At 41.0% G+C, this 20,658-nt stretch overlaps 1 protein-coding gene across 1 annotated transcript in view; it reads right to left on the bottom strand.

The window, feature by feature from the left end:
* The window catches only part of LOC126183666 (succinyl-CoA:3-ketoacid coenzyme A transferase 1, mitochondrial), an 88,934-nt gene extending 85,142 nt beyond the window's left edge, over window positions 1–3,792 (bottom strand). Inside the window, exon 1 of the mRNA XM_049925819.1 lies at window positions 3,609–3,792. Coding sequence (XP_049781776.1) covers window positions 3,609–3,710 — 102 coding nt within the window. The 5' untranslated portion in view covers window positions 3,711–3,792. The remainder of the gene's footprint in view (window positions 1–3,608) is intronic.
* Window positions 3,793–20,658: the final 16,866 nt, after the last annotated feature.

The following is a 20,658-nucleotide window of genomic DNA, read 5'->3' as shown; positions in this document are numbered from 1 at the left end:
AGCATGGAACCACTAATTATGGATTTCAACATAGAGTCTGACAAGCGCATGCTGTTTAGTAAGTATCTCCATGCATTACTATCATCATCAATCGAAATGTGGAAACATCACATCCATTACTGTTCGGGAAACTGTGTAAATTGAAAACAAACACAATTAGCAGGTTCAGGATGAATTATGCACAACAAAAGCTGTATGAGAAGTGATGCACATTAGGTGGAATAGCCCACTGCAACAAATGCCGCATCACCAGATGGGGACTAATTGCTAACAGAGTAACGTGCCCTTTGATATACTCCATGTAAATTCACACACATATCAAATTTTCTTCTTGTGTTAATCTAAACAGTGTTTGTTTGTTTTGTTTTAGGACGCAAAAACAACTAGGATCATAATGGCCGCTGTCAGAACTGTAGAACATGAAGACAAAGAGAGGAGTTAAAAATGGCTACACATTAATCCCAACTGACAGATGAGAAGACAGATAGAAACAGAGATGTGGAGAAAGGTCTATAAAATATGCCATAGAGAAATGGAGGCCCTGGACTAAAAAATAAATGGCCTTCGCCATATTCTCAAAATGGATAAAAAGTAAAAAGCAGTAAACAGCACATGCATCGTTCGCTGACACAGCTGATAATGCAGATGGCAAACACAAATGAGAGTGTGAGTGGTTAAAAAAGGGCATTCCATCAGGAAATGGTGGACCGTCAAAGGTTCAGCGCAATGAGCACAAAGTGGTAGGGTCATTCAAGCCACTGGAAGAGGCTTAATAACCTGGAGCTTGTACCCATGAAGGGAGGACCAGCAGTGATGCCAAAGTAACACCAGCTGCTGACATGTCAACACAGAGATCATTTGAGGGAACATCAGAACTAGTGGGCTGAGGTACGAGAACTGCAACCTTGAGAGCAGAGTCAGCAGCCTCGTTTTCCATCAGATCGACGTGACCAGGAACCCACATAAACATCACAGTGGCTTCATCAAAAATGATCAAGTGATAGCCCTCCTGGACCCGTTGCACTAAGGTTGGACGTGCACAGCACACTGAGGCTCCTAAGGACACAGAGTGTCGGAGTAGATGATGCAACTGAAAAGCCTGTGCCACCGGATGTACTGCATGGCCTGATACAGGAAGAAGAGCTCTGCTGTAAATAGTGAGCAGCAGTCCAGAAGCCGATACTGAAAAACAGCGGTGTCAATGGCAAAGGCATACCTGACACCATGGTCAGTTTGAGAGACATCAGTATACACAAAGGTACTATCGTGAAGTTCTGTGCAGAGGCTGTGACATTTACGGCTATGGAGCGAGGCTGGAGTAGTGTATTTAGGAAGTGAATGAAGGCCAAGGTGAATATGGGCTGCTGCACAAAGCCAAGGTAGTGAAGGGTAAACACCAATCGGGAAAGTGGCACATAGTGTGAAGTTACAGCGCCGGAGAAAGAGGCGAAAACGAGCTCCAGGAGGTAACACAGAAGAGGGACACATCCCATACTGGTGGTCAAAGGAGTCATCAAAGGAGGAAGTGTAGGATGGGTGGCCAAGCATGGCAGACAAACAGCATGTGTATATGCCAAGCAGAAAGACATGGCGGTATGACAGTGGCAGCTTTGGCATACAGACTCTCAACCGGAATACTGTAAAATGCGCTAGTTTCCAAACGGATGCCATGATTGTGGATAGTATTGAGACACCATAAGAGGAGCGGACGTGCAGATGCATAAAGGAAACACCCATAGTCTAGTTTTGAACAGACAATGGACTGATACCTGGACTATTCGTCAAATTCCACCTCAAAACAGTTAAAACACAATAACTCAAAGAACAATTGTGTTATATACAGACAGACAGTGTACATAACTTCCCTCCCTTAGGTTCCCTTGACGACTGTGGTACCAGGAAGGCATCCAGCCATTAAGTTAAATAATAAAATTTGCCTGAACTAGGTGGGATAAATGTTAGGGAAAATAATGAAGGAAAGACAATAATTATGTCGCACGTAAGTAACCTCTTCTTCTTCCTGCATGGTCTGATATTTTCAGGTCTTTAACATAATGCAAGGTGCTGATAACGGAAAAAAAATCATTAAAAATCTATTCCCATGCCGATACAATTACTTTGTTAGTCTTTGTTTTGATTACACTTTGGGGTTGTTAGTGACTGTGTCCACTGGTCATTTGTTGATGCTCGTCTCTCCGCTGTGTTGATGACACTGGGCTGAGGCCACAGTATCATACTGTTTACTAATCATGGTATTCTAACATCACTTGTCACAACTGTAAGTCCATTGCTGTAACAACTGCAACACTATCCTGAGTCATAAAATATAGAATATGATCATGCTCAGAAGACACTTCCAACAACTGAAACAATGCTATAGGTAAGGAATGGACTTAATGACAAAGCCATCATATACATGGTCAGGAAGAGAGAATATATTGAAGATTAAATTTATGGCACCTAATTTTTCCAATTCACTGACGATTTTATTACAGTCTGGACACTGCAAGTAACATGAACTGACGAGGCTATGATCGTGGGACTACACCACGACGATGGTCTCTAAAGTTCATGCTAAATATATCACTTCTTAAGCTGCGGTGAGTTACTATACAACACCATTCATTTTACTATGGTTGTTGTGATAACGTTCGTTGTTATGTTCATTTTCGTATGACTTATTCCACGGTACCTTATTTCTCAATATCGTCCAGATAAAGGCTGGCTTGTTGTGAAAACCGGTTGGCGCGGTCGAAAATAATAGAGCAAGAGGCTCTGTTATTTGATTCCATGTTTACTGTCTAAAGTGGCACAACTGCTGTTACCAGGTGGGGCAGTATAATTCCTAAAGTACCAAGTAACGAATAAAAAATATGTATACATCGAAAACTTATTTATGTAGATACCTTATGTTCCTGAAATTGTATTGTAGTTATCTGTTGTTGATCTTTACGCCTGATTTCAGTTTACATTATTGTTGTGGTTATATTTATCTATTTAATGCATATGAGTTCCCAACGGAAATACAAGACCAGAATGTAAAACTCCGCTCAGACCGACTGTGGTGTGAAAAACAATTTCTACATCTGATAAATACATATAATCATCTACTGTAATTTGTCGCTAACAAGACAGGCCTGCTTATACACGAACAAAACTGAAAATGCAGTTAAATATAAAGATAAAACACATACACATTATTAATTACGCGCACATATTTTCCAAGCGTCTCAGCTTCAGTATGGTTGTGAAAAAACATTATATGAATTTTAGCTTTCTTCTTTTACATATATATGCAGCTATTTATGTACAAACACGGATTTAAAAAAAAAAAAGAAAAAACTAGAATCACACCACCACTGTGGTAAGCAACAACAAATGTTACATAACCACTACAACCTGTTCAGCAGTACCTAGTATTACTTGCAAAATAAAGGGACAGTTTTCGATAGACCCAAATAATTTCACAGCAATGTAAAACTAAGCAATATTCAATTAAACCGGCTTTATAGTTTCCTTGAGTTGACGTATGTTCACTGGTATTTATGTACGAATACCAATAACATTATTTACCGATACTAAGCTGGAAAATCGTGTGAATACATTACCTTTGTCGTGCGGCAAATAAGTAACTTCTTTCGGGCGGAAGTAACAACAAATTCCACCACAGATTTTGTTACAAACAACATTTCCGAAGTCAAAACATTCATATACAGCACCACCAACCCACACTATGGTGCAAACACAGCTGCGTCTATAGACAGCAAATCTTCGTGCCAATCGGGTGAGCCGATCGGTTGCACTCGGCTGTCCTCGGGCCTGAAGTTCATAGCACATCCTGGTGGCAGACAGCGAAAGCTTAAATTTGCCTTTAGGACAAGAAACTGATTCATTTCGCGCGAAATTTGAAATTCTTTGTCACTGAAATTTTTAAACTCGTGTAAGTTGCCACAATTTTCATGTTGTGTCGAAATACCTGCAACAGTTATGCAATTTTAGAACCTACAATTTACTTTACAAAAAAGTCTTCGAAAATATACCCTACAACTAAAAACGTAGTTGCCTAGATTTATCCCAAATAACAACTAACTTTTCATGAGAAAAGTGTTCCAGTTATCATTATCTTCACTGACTAATTCTACACATTTCTGAGTGTGGAGGACAACGCAGGTAAAGTGGCCTGAATCCCCTGTTTATCGCTGATATATGCACAAACATCATAGATACTGGTATCCTTCATTACTCTTGAGCTGAATTTGACCTATAAGTGGCGGAGGTTTATATACTTATCTCGAGAAGCTCATGTCCAAATACAGTATATTACGAGTAGCTATATGTTTTATGTAACATTCCTTTCAGCGGAGTGAATTCACCAATAGCACAAATATTATTGTAATTATATTTCACAATCCTGGAGGTGGACTAGTATTTATTAATGTACTGGACTGGAGTGGAGAATCAGCAACAACTACCTGGCTTTAACGTTATAGCATGTTTTAAGAGCAGAACTGTATAGCCTTAGGAGTGCATGTGTTTATGTTCTCTCTTACCAATACCTTCTTGGTACTGATCCCAGACACTAGAACAATACTTTAGAATTGATAGCGCAGTTCATTTAAGTAAAATGCTTCAAACTCTGTCCGTCTAGAGCTCCACCATGTTTGAAAACCGCCCGCTTATTCTTCTTACCCATCTGTTATATCATCACAACACTTTCATACCTACTATACACCTATAAGGGGTGCTAACCTCCTCGACACGCGCACATCTGGAGAAACCTTGTGCACTTAGGTGGGTACCGTGAGTAAGATTGGTGTGGAACAGCAGTTATGGACTCGACTCGCTCTGTTCCTTCATGAGACGTGGAATGTAGTGGTCTGCTTCTGGTAAGCTGCAGATTAAATGAGTGACAGTGTTGCAGGGAGAGTTCGTCAAAGACAATGCGAGGAGAACTTTCAAGTTCTGATTTTATCCTAAGAATTCGAGAATGCTCTGTGACTCCCATCCGCATAGGGAACAAAAGTAAATTATACACTATGATCGAAGTGCTAGAAGTATGCAGATCGCTGTCTGGTGTACTTTGGTGTATATGTTCTAGAATTAACAATGAATGAACGTACTTCACAATCATCTATCTACATTCGCAATGGTACTCGCAAAGCAGAGGAGCGGAGGTGTTAGTGATGGTATGCACGCTGCCGCGCCATTGGTCGATCTTGATATTAAGGTAAAATTGGTAAAATTGATCGTTCTATCAACTTTGATGCTTGTTACAGCACATCGACGGTGTCTTTTCCAAACCATCTGTCCACTGGTATGCTGTTGATTACCACAAAGTGATTGACTGACACCACTTGTTTGAGATGGAGAAAGAGTCTTGGTGGACGGGGAACATCTTCCAGGGATGGCTAGCACCGAAACAGTGATCGTGTGCATGACTGCAGTATGAGGAATTAGTCGCAATAGGACATCAAGCCATTTGCTACCTGGGCACCGTGAAAGATGAGTTTAAATGCAGAGGTCAGCAGTCACCTTCGGACAGCTGTTTGGAAACGCTCGACATTGCAGCAGAACTCTTCCAGTTTCCATGTGTTGAGACTGTATTTCATTTAAAAATGGCTCTGAGCACTATGGAACTTAACATCGCAGGTCATCAGTCCCCCACTTCATTTAAGGTCATCCAGTGTGTGTGTGTGTGTGTGTGTGTGTGTGTGTGTGTGTGTGTGTGTGTGTGTTTTGCTGTTGTTGTAGTTGGAGCAGGCAGCAACATAATTTATACTGTTATAGTCCAGTTTTCTGTGAGAGCCAATGGATCGAAATGTGTTAATGTCAGTTTAGAACTTGACACAGACCTCAAAGTCGTGGTGGAGAAAACAAAATCTATGGCGGTGATTTCTGGTCAGATGAGTATAGGGCAACATCAACAGCAGTACAAAATGGTATAACGGGAGTAGGATTCATTATGAATAGGACGGTAGGGCAGAGAGTATGTTACTGTGTACAGTTCAGTGATAGGGTTGTTCTTATCATAATTGACAGCAAACCAACACCGACAACGATAGTTATGGTATATATGCCGACGTCGCAAGCTGAAAATGAAGAAATAGAGAAAGTGTATGAGGATGTTGATAGGGTAGTATAGTATGTAAAGGGATATGAAAATCTAATAGTCATGGGAGACTGGAATGCAGTTGTAGGGGATAAAGTAGAAGAAAAGGTTACAGGAGAATATGCGCTTGGAACAAAGAATGAGAAAGGAGAAAGACTAATTGAGTTTTGTAACAAGTTTCAGCTTGTAATAGCGAATACTCTGTTCAAGAATCACAAGAGGAGGAGGTATACTTGGAAAAGGATGGGTGGCACAGGAAGATTTCAGTTAGATTATATCATAGTGAGACAGAGACTCCAAAATCAGATTCTGGATTGTAAGGTGTACCCAGGAGCAGACATAGATTCAGATCACAATATAGTTGTGATGAATAGTAGGCTGAAGTTTAAGACATTAGTCAGGAAGAATCAATATGCAAAGAAGTGTGATACGGAAGTACTAAGGAATGACGAGATAGGTTGAAGTTCTCTACAGCTATAGATACAGCAACAAGGAATAGCTCAGTAGGCAGTACAGTTGAATGGACTTCTCTAAAAAGAGCCATCACTGAAGTTGGGAAGGAAAACATAGGTACAAAGAAGGTAACTGCAAAGAAACCATAGGTAACAGAAGAAATACTTCAATTGATTGATGAAAGGAGGAAGTACAAAAATGTTCTGGGAAATTCAGGAATAGAGAAATAAAAGTTGCTGAGGAATGAAATAAATAGGAAGTGCAGGGGAGCTAAGACGAAATGGCTGCAGAAAAAATGTGAAGACATCGAAAAAGAAATGATTGTCGGAAGGACACACTCAGCATACAGGAAAGTCAAAACAATCTTTGGTGTCATTAAAATCAAGGGTCATAACATTAAGAGTGCAACGGGAATTCCACTGTTAAATGTAGAGGAGAGAGCGGATAGGTGGAAGAATATATTGCAAGCCTCTATGAGGAGGAAGATTTGTCTGATGTGGTAGAAGAAGAAACAGGCGTCGATTTAGAAGATATGGGGGATCCAGTTTTAGAATCAGAATTTAAAAGAGCTTTGGAGGACATAAGATCAAATAAGATAGAAGGAATAGATAACATTCCATCGGAATTTCTAAAATCATTGGGGGAAGTGGCAACAAAACGACTATTCATGTTGGTGCATAGAATGTATGAGTCTGGTGACATACCATCTGACTTTTGGAAAAGCATCATCCACACAATTCTGAAGATGCCAAGAGCTGACAAGTGCGAGAATTATCAGACAATCAGCTTAACAGCTCATGCGTTCGAGTTGTTCACATAATTATATACAGAAGAATGGAAAAGAAAATTGAGGGTGTATTAGATGACGATCAGTTTGGCTTTAGGAAAGGTAAAGGCACCAGAGAGGCAATTCCGTCATTGTGGTTGGTAATGGAAGCACGAACAAAGAAAAATCAAGACACGTTCATAGGATTTGTCGACCTAGAAAAAGCGTTCGACAATGTAAAATGGTGCAAGATGTTCGAAATTCTGAGAAAAGTAGGGGTAAGCTATAGGGAGAGATGGGTCATATACAATATGTACAAAAGCCAAGAGGGAATAATAAGAGTGGACGACCAAAGGGTGTAAGACAAGAATGTAGCCTTTAACATCAGGATTGATGGTCACGAAGTAGAAGAAGTTAAGGAATTCTGCTACCTAGGCAGTAAAATAACCAATGAGGAATGAAGCAAGGAGGACATCAAAAGCAGACTAGCAATGGCAAAAAGGACATTCCTGGCCAAGAGAAGTCTACTAATATCAAATGTCGGCCTTAATTTGAAGAAGAAATTTCTGAGAATGTACGTCTGGAGTACAGCATTGTATGGTAGTGAAACATGGACTGTGGGAAAACTGGAACAGAAGAGAATCGAAGCATCTGAGATGTGGTGCTACAGGCGAATGTTGAAAATTAAATGGACTGATAAAGTAGGGAATGATGAGGTTCTGTGCAGAATCAGAGAGGAAAGGAATATGTGGGAAACATTGATAAGGAAAAGGGACAGGATGATAGGACATCTGTTAAGACATGAGGGAATGACTTCGATTATACTAGAGGGAGCTGTAGAGGGAAAAAACTGTAGAGGAAGACAGAGATTGGAATACATCCAGCAAATAATTGAGGATGTAGATTGCAAGTGCTACTCTGAGATGAGGAGGTTAGCACAGGAGAGGAATTCGTGGTAGGCAGCATCAAACCAGTCAGAAGACTGATGGAAAAAAAAAACGGTGGTGTACAAAGCTGTAGTGATACGCTGCTTGGAAGTATACAGCAGAAAAAAAGCAATGAATGAAACAACAACACAGGAACCCTCTCTTGTGACTGATAGTCTATGGGATACGGTCCTCCTCCTACAGTACAGACGATGATTACATTGGCCTGTGCTGGCAACTTCAATCACTGACTGGACCAATACCTGTATATATAATGGGGATCAGCGCATATGCTCGATTCCAGCACACAGACAGTATTTGTTTTGATTTATATATCAGAAAATTGGGTCACGGTAATATCTTATTGAGCTCTGTACCAGATTACGTTAGTGGCGTTTTCATAGTCTGTAGTTTTTTTCTCCTTCCTCGCCTATAGCCCAGTGGATATATCACAGAACCTCTGACGTGGCATCGGTATAGAATGTGTTACAAATAGTGGAGAATTGTCTAGCGGTAGCATGAGGGAGTTACAAATACTGGCTTCTTACCGTGTTCCTTAACTGAGAAAATGTTTGGGTGGCAGACGTGAATGCACCCTGAGTGACGCAGATCTCCTTTGGACTGTAGTACCTGTACGTAGTTTGGAGATGCACCATACTTGTCCTTCTTCCAGTTCCCATACTGTCTTTTCTACCACCTCGTGTTTCTTCGTTTTGGCGCTGGTCTTACACGTTGTACATGATTGGCGAAGCTACGACAACATGCTCCCATTTTCCAGCTTTTGGTCAAAACACTGCCCTATCTTACTAACTCAGCTCACCCTGTTTCTGCACAGGTTGCAGAAGGTGACAGGTATACCACTCTCTGACTTGTGCTCAGTTTCGATTTAAATTGGAATGATCACGTGCACAAGATGCATAGGGACTGTCTAAAACAACAGTGGAGTTTTACTATAGCAGATAGATTCAGCAAAGGTGGCTCGCTTTGAGATATGAGAGTGCCAGGCATATGATTCACTAGTGGGTGTAATCATCTCCATATGATCCAATTAAGGTGAGTAGTTGAACGGAAAGACTCGATTCCAAGTTGTAGACAGCATTTCTATTGGAAAGCGTAACATTATAGATCTGAAAAGCCAGTGTACATTTCTTATGACCTCAATATAGCACTGAATTTTTTTAAAAAGTGAGTCATTGCATAGCACACCATGTACTGTATGTGATCATTCTCAATCAACCATCATCCTTCCTCGCCTATAGCCCAGTGGATATATCACAGAACCTCTGACGTGGCATTGGTATAGAATGTGTTACAAATAGTGGAGAATTGTCTAGCGGTAGCATGAGGGAGTTACAAAAACTGGCTTCTTACCGTGTTCCTTAACTGAATCACTTTCTAAATTCGGTGATTTTATTACGAGCTTACACCGCTAGCGACGTGCACTTCCACGCTTTCGGCCTATTAATACACACCCCAGTGATCACCATCTGTATTCAATGCCTCGGTATTTGTGAAGGAAACCACTGCATTGAGAAGCAGTACCATATCCCGAGTTCTAGAGCTTGTATAGTTTTTAATCTGGATATTTGTGGGTGCTGGTGGAACCAAGACAGCTTGTGACAGTAACATAGTCGTTGCGATCGTGTTTTTAACATCTGGGGGCTTGTAAGACGATTACGTCTCTGTTCCTAAGACACACTGGTACCACTTGCAAGAAAAACAAATGAGACGTATCCATCCACTGCGGATTTTCGCTCAGTACTGTTTTGGGTCACCAGCATTCAGGTATTGGAGAAGTATTATTCTGTACTTACAAGGGAACCTCCCCATCGCACCCCCCTCAGATTTTGTTATAAGTTGGCACAGTGGATAGGCCTCGAAAAACTGAACAGAGATCAATCGAGAAAACAGGAAGAAGTTGTGTTGAACTTTGAAAAAAAAAAAAGCAAAATATACAAACTGAGTAGTCCATGCGCAAGATAGGCAACATAAAGGATAATGTGAGCTTCGGAGTGCCGTGGTCCCATGGTTAGCGTGAGCACTTGTGGAACGAGAGGTACTTGGTACAAGTCTACCCTCGAGTGAAAAGTTTAATTTTTTGTTTTCAGATAATTATCAAAGTTCAGGCACTCACACATAATCAACTTCGCTCTCCAAAATTCCAGGACATGTTCAGATTTGCTTGCACATATGCAGGATTTGACAGTCTACACACGGAAAAATTTGAAAACGTTAAAAACATATGTTTTGACAGAGCACAGGGAAAACTACGACTGTGAAACTGTTGCATTCATTTGTTGCAGTTTATGTGACAAACTCTTATGTTTTCATCACTTTCTGGGAGTGATTATCACATCCACAAGAAAACCTAAATCGGGCAACGTAGAAGAATCTTTTTACCCATTCGCCAAGTGTACAAGTTACGTGGGTCGACAACATATTCCTGTCATGTGAAGCACATGCCGTCACCAGTGTCATATAGAATATATCAGACGTGTTGTTCTGTGGAGGAATCGGTTGACCTCTGACCTTGCGATCAAATGTTTTCGGTTCCCATTGGAGAGGCACGTCCTTTCGTCAACTAATCGCACGGTTTTGCGGTGCAGTCGCGAAAACAGACACTAAACTTATTACAGTGAACAGAGACGTCAATGAACGAACGGACAGATCATAACTTTACGAAAATAAAGAATTAAAATTTTCACTCGAGGGAAGATTTCAAATCTCTCGTTCCGCAGGTGCTCACACTAACCACGGGACCACGGCGCTCCTGCGCTAGAACTCTCCTTGATGTTGCTTATGTTGCACATGAACTACTCAGTTTGTATATTTTGCTTTTTTTTTCATAGTTCCACACAACTTCTTCCTGTTTTCTCGATTGATCTGTGTTCAGTTTTTCAAGGCCTATCCACTGTGCCAACTCATAACTAAATCTGAGGGGGGTGCGTTGGGGAGGTTCCCTTATTAGTGGTAGGCGATACGTGATAGACTCACTGTTATCAGCGGGCTTGTAAAGTATGTGTGTGTTCCGACATGTGCAAAGAAATTGGCTTTGTCCTGTCGTAATTAAGGTATGGATCTGACATGGAAAACTGTGATAACCGTAAGGGTAATGAAAGATTTTTTTTACTTGGAGAATTATGTCCAGTCATAAGAATATTTCCAGAGCCACAGCCGTCAGGAGAGGGTATTTCTGATACTTCACTCTTTCTGGAATGTTGTCAGATTGAGGCAGCAATCGTAATATTTGATTGTAAGTACAGTGATAAAATATATGTGGCTTGTGGCTTGTTTCCCAGGACGATTCAGTCTGGAGTGGAGGATGCATGGGGGGAGTGGCCTGTGGCCGTAACGGCACGGTTGGAGCTGCCTGGACTGCAGAGGCCAGCTGGGGTACAGGAATGTAACTGACATAACCCTGTCGCCCTCTAGGCAGGTGAATAGGGAACTAGTACTCATCATGTGTTGGCAGCCTTTGTGATCGCATGTGTTCTCCATGTAAATTTGAGAAGATTCAATATGGGCGTGTGTTTGCACTGGACAGTTATTCCCTTGCATGTAAGTTGTCTGGTTGACTGCTTCTATACATTTGTCGTCTTTATTTGGGTTAGAGAACATCTATTGTGGTGTGTGTTGTATGCATCTAGATGGTAAAAGACATGTGGAAGAGACATTTGCTGGTTGGCTAGACACGAGAAACACCTTAGTTGACTATGTAAAGTACAAGGATGACTTGGAATCTGTTATATCACTGGCATCGGTATTCAAGAGTGGAACTACCAGTTTCCTCTATTTTTTCACATTTTCATGTAAAGATCTTCGCAGATGAGATAAGTTTCTAGTTACTCAGTGGTTTTCAGCCTGTTCCACCTCGCTGCATCTCGCTAAAGTTTCGGGTTTCTAGAGATGTAGTTTCCACTCTTTATCTTCGGAATTATATTGTGCAAGCGATTGGTAGCATACTGCTATGTGCTTGATATCGAGAACTCTCGCTTAAATGGTATGATATTCTCGCAAACCATATGAAAATACTTATCTTCAAGTAATCCCAGAGCTGGAGTTGGATGTCGAAAGCGTGGCAGCAAGCAAGCAAGCAAGAAAGTCAAAGCTAGAAACAGTAAAGTATTTGCGCCATGGGAACCAGCCCAGTCTTTGTACACCACTCTGGAGACTGACCACGATCCGCTAAGGGCGCCCAGATTGCGGGTCGGGCCAGTGCATGTGCGGAAACACTTGACTCACGAACGATGGCCACAGTGGATGACCAAGTGACCTCGTGCTGTGACTGTATGCACGGTGCATGTGCTTATGTTTTGTTTTGGGATCTGTCTGTCTTCCCGGTACATGTACAAGTGTCTGGTGGTCAATAGCTATACACAGAAAGCAAGAGTGACGATTTTGTGTGGTGCAGGATATGAATTGTGTTTACTACATCGATATGGTACCTATATGCAGTGATGCAACCCAGTTGGAGATCGGTTTCACTCTGAATAATTCAAGCTTTCCACTACAGTAGCAGAGCAGTGTAATTGAGGAAGTGTCTTTGGTGGTAGTTTTCGTATTTCATGATCTGTAGACCACTTTTGGAGGGCGTAACTGACAGTGCAATATGGGTGCTGTATGTTTTTATTTCGATCTGTACAAAATAGTTTTTCCACTGAAAGTCTCGTTATTTGTCCGTCTGCAGAAAAAAAGGCAGGTAGTGCTCCCACACCGGCAGCAGCAGCAATTTGGCGGGTTTCACACCGAAAAACTCAATCTTTCCTCGACAGTAGCAGAGCAGTGTAATTGAGGAAGTGTCTTTGGCGATAGTTTTCCTGTTTCTTGATCTGTAGACCACTTCTGCAGGGTTTAACTGTCACTGCAATGTGATTGCTGTATGTTTTTTCGATATGTACAAAATAGTTTTGTCGCCGAAGTTCTCGTCTGCAGAAAAAGGAGGGCAGTACTCCCACACCAGCAGCAGCAACAGTTTGGCAGCTAAATTTGGTAAGAGCCAATCAGACTGCTCCATTCACAAGACATCTTTTGTGTGGGGCATAGAGTGGTTCAAACAAGACAGGGAAAGATATCTACAGAAAGGTCTGTGATGTCTGAGAGTAATGTGATGTCTTCTTTGTTTGAGTGTTCAGAAACACGTCCAAGCACACCATCCACTTCTGGTGGGGTGCTGTCCCTCATCCGCCATTATGACTTTAGAGCATCTCCAGACCAGCAGCTGTAGGGCATGGAAAATTCCAGCCTTTTTTTTCTCGTCTGTAGGACAGTGCTTCGAATTGTTCTGATTTTCCCATCTGTGCTTCGAGAAGTGAGGAAAAAATAAAGTCCCTCACTCTAGCAGCAGCAAATACTATAAAACTAAGCACACTCATCGTTTTAGAAAAGTGATGAACAACACAGCAGCTGTAGGACTCAGAAATTTTTCTATCTCTGGCAATGCCTTCAGACAAGCAGATAAAACTCGAAAAGTGGTGAGCGTCCTGTTTAGAGCCTCAGAGATATTTATTTCGACTTTCAAATATCATCGTTTCGGCCTGTAAAATCAGATATTGCAGCTGATATCGGTTTTGGGACCTGCTTTCCACAAAAGCATGTGAAGTGTCTCAGGGATGATTTCACAAGTGTGCCGTGATCCTTTTTTAGAGTCTGTGTTCAAGTGGGGTGGTATGCATAGCAAAATTGAAGCAAGCTACCGTGCAGTGATCTTTTTGAAAGAACATTTAGACACCATTTCAACTGGATTTAGGACAAGGGCATTTCCCACAAAAGCATACCAAGTGTCTCATGGATAGTTTCACAAGTGTGTTGCGATCTTTTTAGAGCCCATGTTTAAGTGTGGCGGTGGTGGCATTCCTCAGAATAAAATGTGTAATTATTTAAATATTCTTGTGTACTGTAAGGATGTCTTTCTTTGTGCAGTCATACATTTAGTTCCTGTGATATCTTCAAGTTATGTATGTGACACTATTCCGCAACACCAGACGTAATAACACCTGGAGCAGTTCGTGTTCAACGACAAATCTTCAATTACTCGTTTCAACTTATGATCGGTGCAAACTAAGCTTACATCCTGTGCATGATAAAGCAAATGGTTTAATAACGATTGAATTGTAAAGACCTGGATATGCATTGGAACACTAACCTGCAGGGGTTCTAGATTAGCTTATATACTCATGACGAGGCTGCCCCTACTGAGTAAGCACAACTTACTTCAAAAATGTTCAAATGTGTGTGAAATCTTATGGGACGTGACTGCTAAGGTCATCAGTCCCTAAGCTTACACACTACTTAACCTAAATTATCCTAAGGACAAACACACACACACCCATGCCTGAGGGAGGACTGGAACCTCCGCCGGGGGCAGCCTCACAGTCCATGACTGCAGCGCCTTAGACTGCTCGGCTAATCCCACGCGGCATCGCTTGCTTCACCCATGCTATCAGTCATAATAGTTATATCTCGGTTCAATGAGTGTCGCAAATAGTTCACCTTCCACCCCATGTATCGAAAGCTCATATTGTAATCGTTGCTTCGTTAAACACAAAATGCAAAGCACATCCCTCTGTCTCATTATACGGCTTCCTAACCTTCGAGTCATCTGTATTACGACAATGCACCAGAACACTTGGCCAACTTAATACAACCACACACTGCTACTACTGAATCGGGAGCAAGTGGATTGGGAAGAGGTTTTGAGCGAAACCTCATGAAAATTATATAAAATCTCATCAAATAACATTTCTTTAACAATTTTCAGACACAACCAGCAAACATACAATTAAAAAAGAACAAAAAACAACCTTTAATAAATTAAATCCTCACTCAATGAGATATGTAAGATCTTTATATCTTCAATAAACTCGGTTAATAAATATTCACAATTAAGTATATTTCTTTTAAAATTACACTGAATGACTATAATAGCTGTATATAAGAGGTTGGTGCCAGAATAGCCTTAATTTTCTGTCGCTTGTATACTTCAAAAGAGTCTGTGGTTTAAGTGCTATAAACCTTCACTAATTGCAGACAGCCCCAAAAATGTATTAATAAGCAGGACCCTTAAACGTAAAAAGAACATACCAGAACAGCCTTAAGACTAGAGAATAGAAGGGGAAATTAAAAAAAAATCTTAAACGTTATTCTAATAATTAAAATTAATACACAATCACAAATTTTCATTGAAAGAAAGCAACAGTTTTGGTCTGGCTGAAAATAGCAATGGCCCAAATTATTATTTTAACAAATGTTTAAAAATTCTCTATTTTTTAGTTAACCATCTCTTGAACAGAATAATTTCTAATAATGGCCCATCGACCAAGTTAGTATACAACGACAGTAGCTCGTGCCTTCTGCCTGGAGTGGGAGGAGCGAATCTGAACCGCGCTGAGTGGCCACGCGGTTTGAATCGTCATGTGACGGACTACACAGTCCCTCCGGCCAGAGGTTCGAGTCCTCCCTCGGGCATGGGTGTGTGCATGTTCTTAGTAAAGTTAGTATAAGTAGTGTGCAAGTCTAGGGACCGATGACCTAAGCAGTTTGGTCCCTTAGGAATTGACACACATTTTAACATTTGAACGAATCTGATGAGTTTATGATGTAATAGCGTTATTTCTTGTGTTACTGTATTATAATTTTTTTAGAGTGACTTTAGAAGCTGAATTGTTTTGTAATGGTCATCTTTGGTTATTTTGAGGTGACACGTTCTGGTATAACGCCTATTGTGCGAATGATTGGGTAAGGGAAACTGTAAGCTTTGCTAAAGGATGATTCGGCATTTCTTTTGAGGAGTTCTGTGATTTGGGGGAAATTGGTATGCATGTATCTCTCTTAGACAGATAATGGGGGCATTTATTGCTGAGTGCAAAATCTTCTTTGCACTGATCGGACTTTCTTAATATTAGTATCAGTAGGTAGTGACCAGAGTTCCGACCCACATATTATTGCTGATAGCTCTATACTTCTGTACATTTTATTCTTTGATTTAGTAGTGAGGCCATTTCCTTTTAGAAATGGATACAATTGATATATGAACTGCGATCCTTTATTGCAAATCTGCGTAATGCGGGCACTGAATGTGAGTCTTTTGTCGAATACTATGCCTACGTACTTGATGTTCTCTTTCCCATCAAAGATTTGTCGTTGAAGGTTGTTTTGACATTATGGTTCATCCTCCGGCGAATGAACGTAATTGCTTGTGTCTTTGCACTGTGGATTATTGTTTTCCACAGGTTTGCCCAATCCTGTATCATTTGGCGGTGTTATTGTAGTCTTTTGGCAATAAGATGGAGGTTTGGGCCGTACCGTCTGGTCTCCTTTCAGGCGCCTTTATACTGTGCGGTAGGACACGTAGCCCCTTCCACGTTGGTGCTTCCGTTCCTGCCCTGCGGCCTCTCGTATGTGACCATATATGGTCACCACCGGCACACTGCTGCGTCTCCTGGCTCTCCACGTGAGTTCACGTGACACCTCGTGAGTCTACATAACATTTCCGGCAACGCCCAAACCAGCGCCCTTCCTGTGGCCTCTTCTTTGTACTCTGAGAACTTTCTAGAAAACTTGTTCACTTTTACCACTGTTCTGTTGTCTTTCAGACGTTGCGTCTTTAAATATGCGACACCTCACTCCTTTAGGCTAAAATTTGTAGGCGCTACCCCAGCGACTACAAACTTTTATACAAGTTTTTCACATGTTTTATTCAATTAACGGGAAGCAGTCACATTTGTTTTACGATAATACTCAAAAGACACACATAAATGTTTTACAGTCCTCCACAAGAATAATGCATATAAATCAATCTTTTCCTGTAAGAGAATACATTTAAATTTTTATATTTGTCACTTTATATCATTGTTACATTTTGATACCTGAAATAAAGTTCCATTTCTCTTTACAACATGGAACATTTCATATCATTATTGCAGTTTTGTCTTCTGGTAGGTGAGTTGTACATTTTTGTCTTACAATCAACCTTACTATCAACTGCGCTCCATACATCGATGTACACTTCATGATATAATTGCAACTTTAATACATGAAAGAGTAAACACTTTACACTAGTCTTCACTCTTTCTTCCAGAGTTATCGTTCTTTAGCGTTTGTCCATATTTACTTTATCTCTTTTATAAACACCACCTCTAACATTATTCTGTGTATTTCTAACAGGCACTAGAGATCTATCAAAAATGACCTCTTCACTGTCTCGAGATGTTCTTATGGTAGGACAGTACCTGACTACATCGCTTTCTGGGCACAAATTTACGACAGTGTTTTCACACATATTTTCCTACAACAAACATCACTCATTGTTACGAAAACAAACTTAAAACCGTCCTGGAAACAGTTACAGTATTTACATAGACAGCATGTAGTTATTAGTATCACTACACCAAAGCCCATGAAACTCTAAAAAGAGAAATGACTTAACTAGAAGTTGCTGAAGGTACTTCTCTCCTGATAATTTCGCTTTGCAACTCACCCAGCTTACGTCCTGCAACTGTTATCTCATCTAGCTGCCTAACTGCACGCTGTATTGGCAGTTCTAGCTTCAATTCACTTAAATTTTTCCTCTCATTATTTTCTATGCAGCAATCTATTCCCATGGTCAAGCCTGGTATTATGTCACTACTACGGACAGTTGTTCGTATTATATGTTCGGACTGTATCACCATTTGAGCCGTATATCCACGATATATGCCTAAAAATTTTAACTTCCCTATGCCTCGAAGCACAATATTTGTGGGTCTCCCTTCGACAAATGACGGTAATGTACCTATCCACAGGGGCAACAAACAGTCATTTATTATCAACTTTCTTCAGTGCTATTAGCTTCTGCACACAATTCCTGGAAAGTTGTCGCACTGGTTGCAACATCTTTGAACACGTCTCTCATGGTCATACGAGAACAAGAGTGTAAACACTTACTCGCATATTCTGAGGCTCTGACGTACTGTTTTACACTGCAACTACTCGTTACTTAACTTCGTATATTGCCGTTCCGCGTCATCAGTTAGCAATAGGTCTTTCTCAGGGCCAATATACATAAATAAATGCCCCATTCTGTCCGCTTCTGATGGTAACGGCAATATTCTATAGAGGTTGTACACATTGTGCTTTACTAGGGGGTTATTAACACGAAAGGAACCGCCTAGCCTTGATGTCGTCTTTTATCAGTTCTAGATAGTTTACGGCCTGAACTGGATTGGTCAGATGCGATTCCAGAATGCCTTTCTGAGTGTTGAAAATCACTCCTATTAACATTTCGTATTCCCGATCCAGATCACTGAAAATGGCCTTGGGTTGTATCGGCTGTTCGTTAACAGTGATCAAGATTACTGCTCTATGCAAACATTTGTCAGTACTGTTCTCAGATTCTCCTATGTGCCAGCTTAATTGTTTTGTTCCATGCCCGATAATCACTTCATTTTTCGCTATGGAGCTTACAGGTTGATAAAAACTAGTCAAGGTCGCTTTAACTATGATACTTGCTCTTTGCAAAGTGGTTTCTGTTCCTCTTCTATGACGTCTATCTTCACCTTGAAGTATAAGGTGTCGTCTTTGTCTAGTGTTCCGAACAAAACCTTTCTGACCTCGCCCACAAAGTTTAAGATCCCTCATGTCCTTATGAGGGATTCATGCCTTGCTAATTGGCCAATTAGACCCTCGACCTTTCCGTTTTTTCCTATGCGCCATTTTAACGCAAGTTACTCACTTTTACGCACTTCTGCACTCATATTCAGTAACGCCGATCTATCTTGAGAGAAGCTTAGTGTGCACAAATTTCTATTTCAGTTCCATCAAATTGTAATAACTCACAATTTTCCATGTTACATGTAAATTTTTACTTGTTCCATATTATCGTAATACAGTCCAAATGATGTCTAGAACTTGGTTACTTGCGTGTAAGGTTCTTGACTTGTGTCCTCAGTCTCAATGAGCAGAAGGATAAGGCTGGCGCCGGCCGAAGTGGCCGAGCGGTTCTAGGCGCTACAGTCTGGAAACGCGCGACCGCTACGGTCGCAGGTTCGAATCCTGCCTCGGGCGTGGATGTGTGTGATGTCCTTAGGTTAGTTAGGTTTAAGTAGTTCTAAGTTCTAGGGGACTGATGACCTCAGAAGTTAAGTCTCATAGTGCTCAGAGTCATTTGAACCATTTTTGATAAAGCTGGCGATGTATTTCGGCGTCCATATATGTGATTAGAAAAATTCCTTCAGTCTCTAGGCATGAACCGTAAGATGCTTATTTCGTTTCAGACAGATTACTACATTAGGCCCCTTCGTTCGTACTTCTGTGTATTCACCTCACCACTGTTATCTAACTTACACGATCTGGCGCGACGTTCGCTCCCAGAACCGTAACCCAACAATGGAATTCCTTTGGATTCTGTGTTTCATCGTAGTATTCTTTACTCTTTATTTTACATTGTGCATTATACTCTCTCGCACACCGGTACATTACTTGCAAGCACTCCTTTTGCTCTGACACATAATCACCAAAATTATACCTCATACCAACTGGACCTTTCTGCAGTATCCCTGAAATGTTACATGTTCTTCCGAAGAACAACTCATGTGGTGTACATCGTGTGGTACTATATGATGTCGTATTATACACAAAAAATGCGAATGTGACTCAAATGTCCCAATTTCTTTACGCTCTATTCACACAGTGTCCAAATATTTCTGTTCGAGGCACCCTTTCTAAAGCTCTCTTTGTTTGAGGGTGGTAGCTCGTGTTAGTCTGAATCTCTTTCAATACGCAACAGTTTACACACTCTTTTCATGATTTCAGTCATGAAATTAGTTCCCATACCACTTAACATTACTGAAAGTATTCCATGCCTCAGTATAATTTTCTGAACTACCACTTGCGCTTCTGTGTCGGCATCTTGCCTGTCAATGAGCTCAACTGCCATAACTTCGTCAGCGCATCTTCAAACGTAATAATATATTTATTTCCTCTGTCCATTTAGTTTAACGGACCTAATATCACACCTTTCGAAAACGTGTTCAGACGTTTTCATGATTTCTAGTGTTTCCTCTCCTACAGACGAATCCGCCTCTGCCTTTATACTGTTCTGTAGGCCACTTTGCCCCTTCCACGTCGGCGCTTCTGGCTACTGCCTTGAGGGGTCTCACGTGTGACCATATATGGCGACCGCCAACACACTGCCACGCCTCACGGCTCTCCACGTAAGCTCACATGATACCTCGTGACTCTGCGTAATGTTTCTGGCCAACACACAAACCGACGCCCTTCCTGTGGCGTCTCCTTTGTACTCTGACTACTTTCCAGAAAACTTATTCATTGTGGCTGCTGTTCTGTTCTCTTTCAGGCGTTCCATTTTTTTAATATGCTACAGCAATTAATATCAGCAGCAATTAGTAGTTATAGAATCCTCAACCTGT

This window comes from Schistocerca cancellata, chromosome 4, assembly GCF_023864275.1.
Source record: "Schistocerca cancellata isolate TAMUIC-IGC-003103 chromosome 4, iqSchCanc2.1, whole genome shotgun sequence".
NCBI classification, from domain to species: Eukaryota; Metazoa; Arthropoda; class Insecta; order Orthoptera; family Acrididae; genus Schistocerca; species Schistocerca cancellata.
Note: the sequence above shows the minus strand (reverse complement) of the source record. Positions and strands in the feature narration are given on the sequence as shown.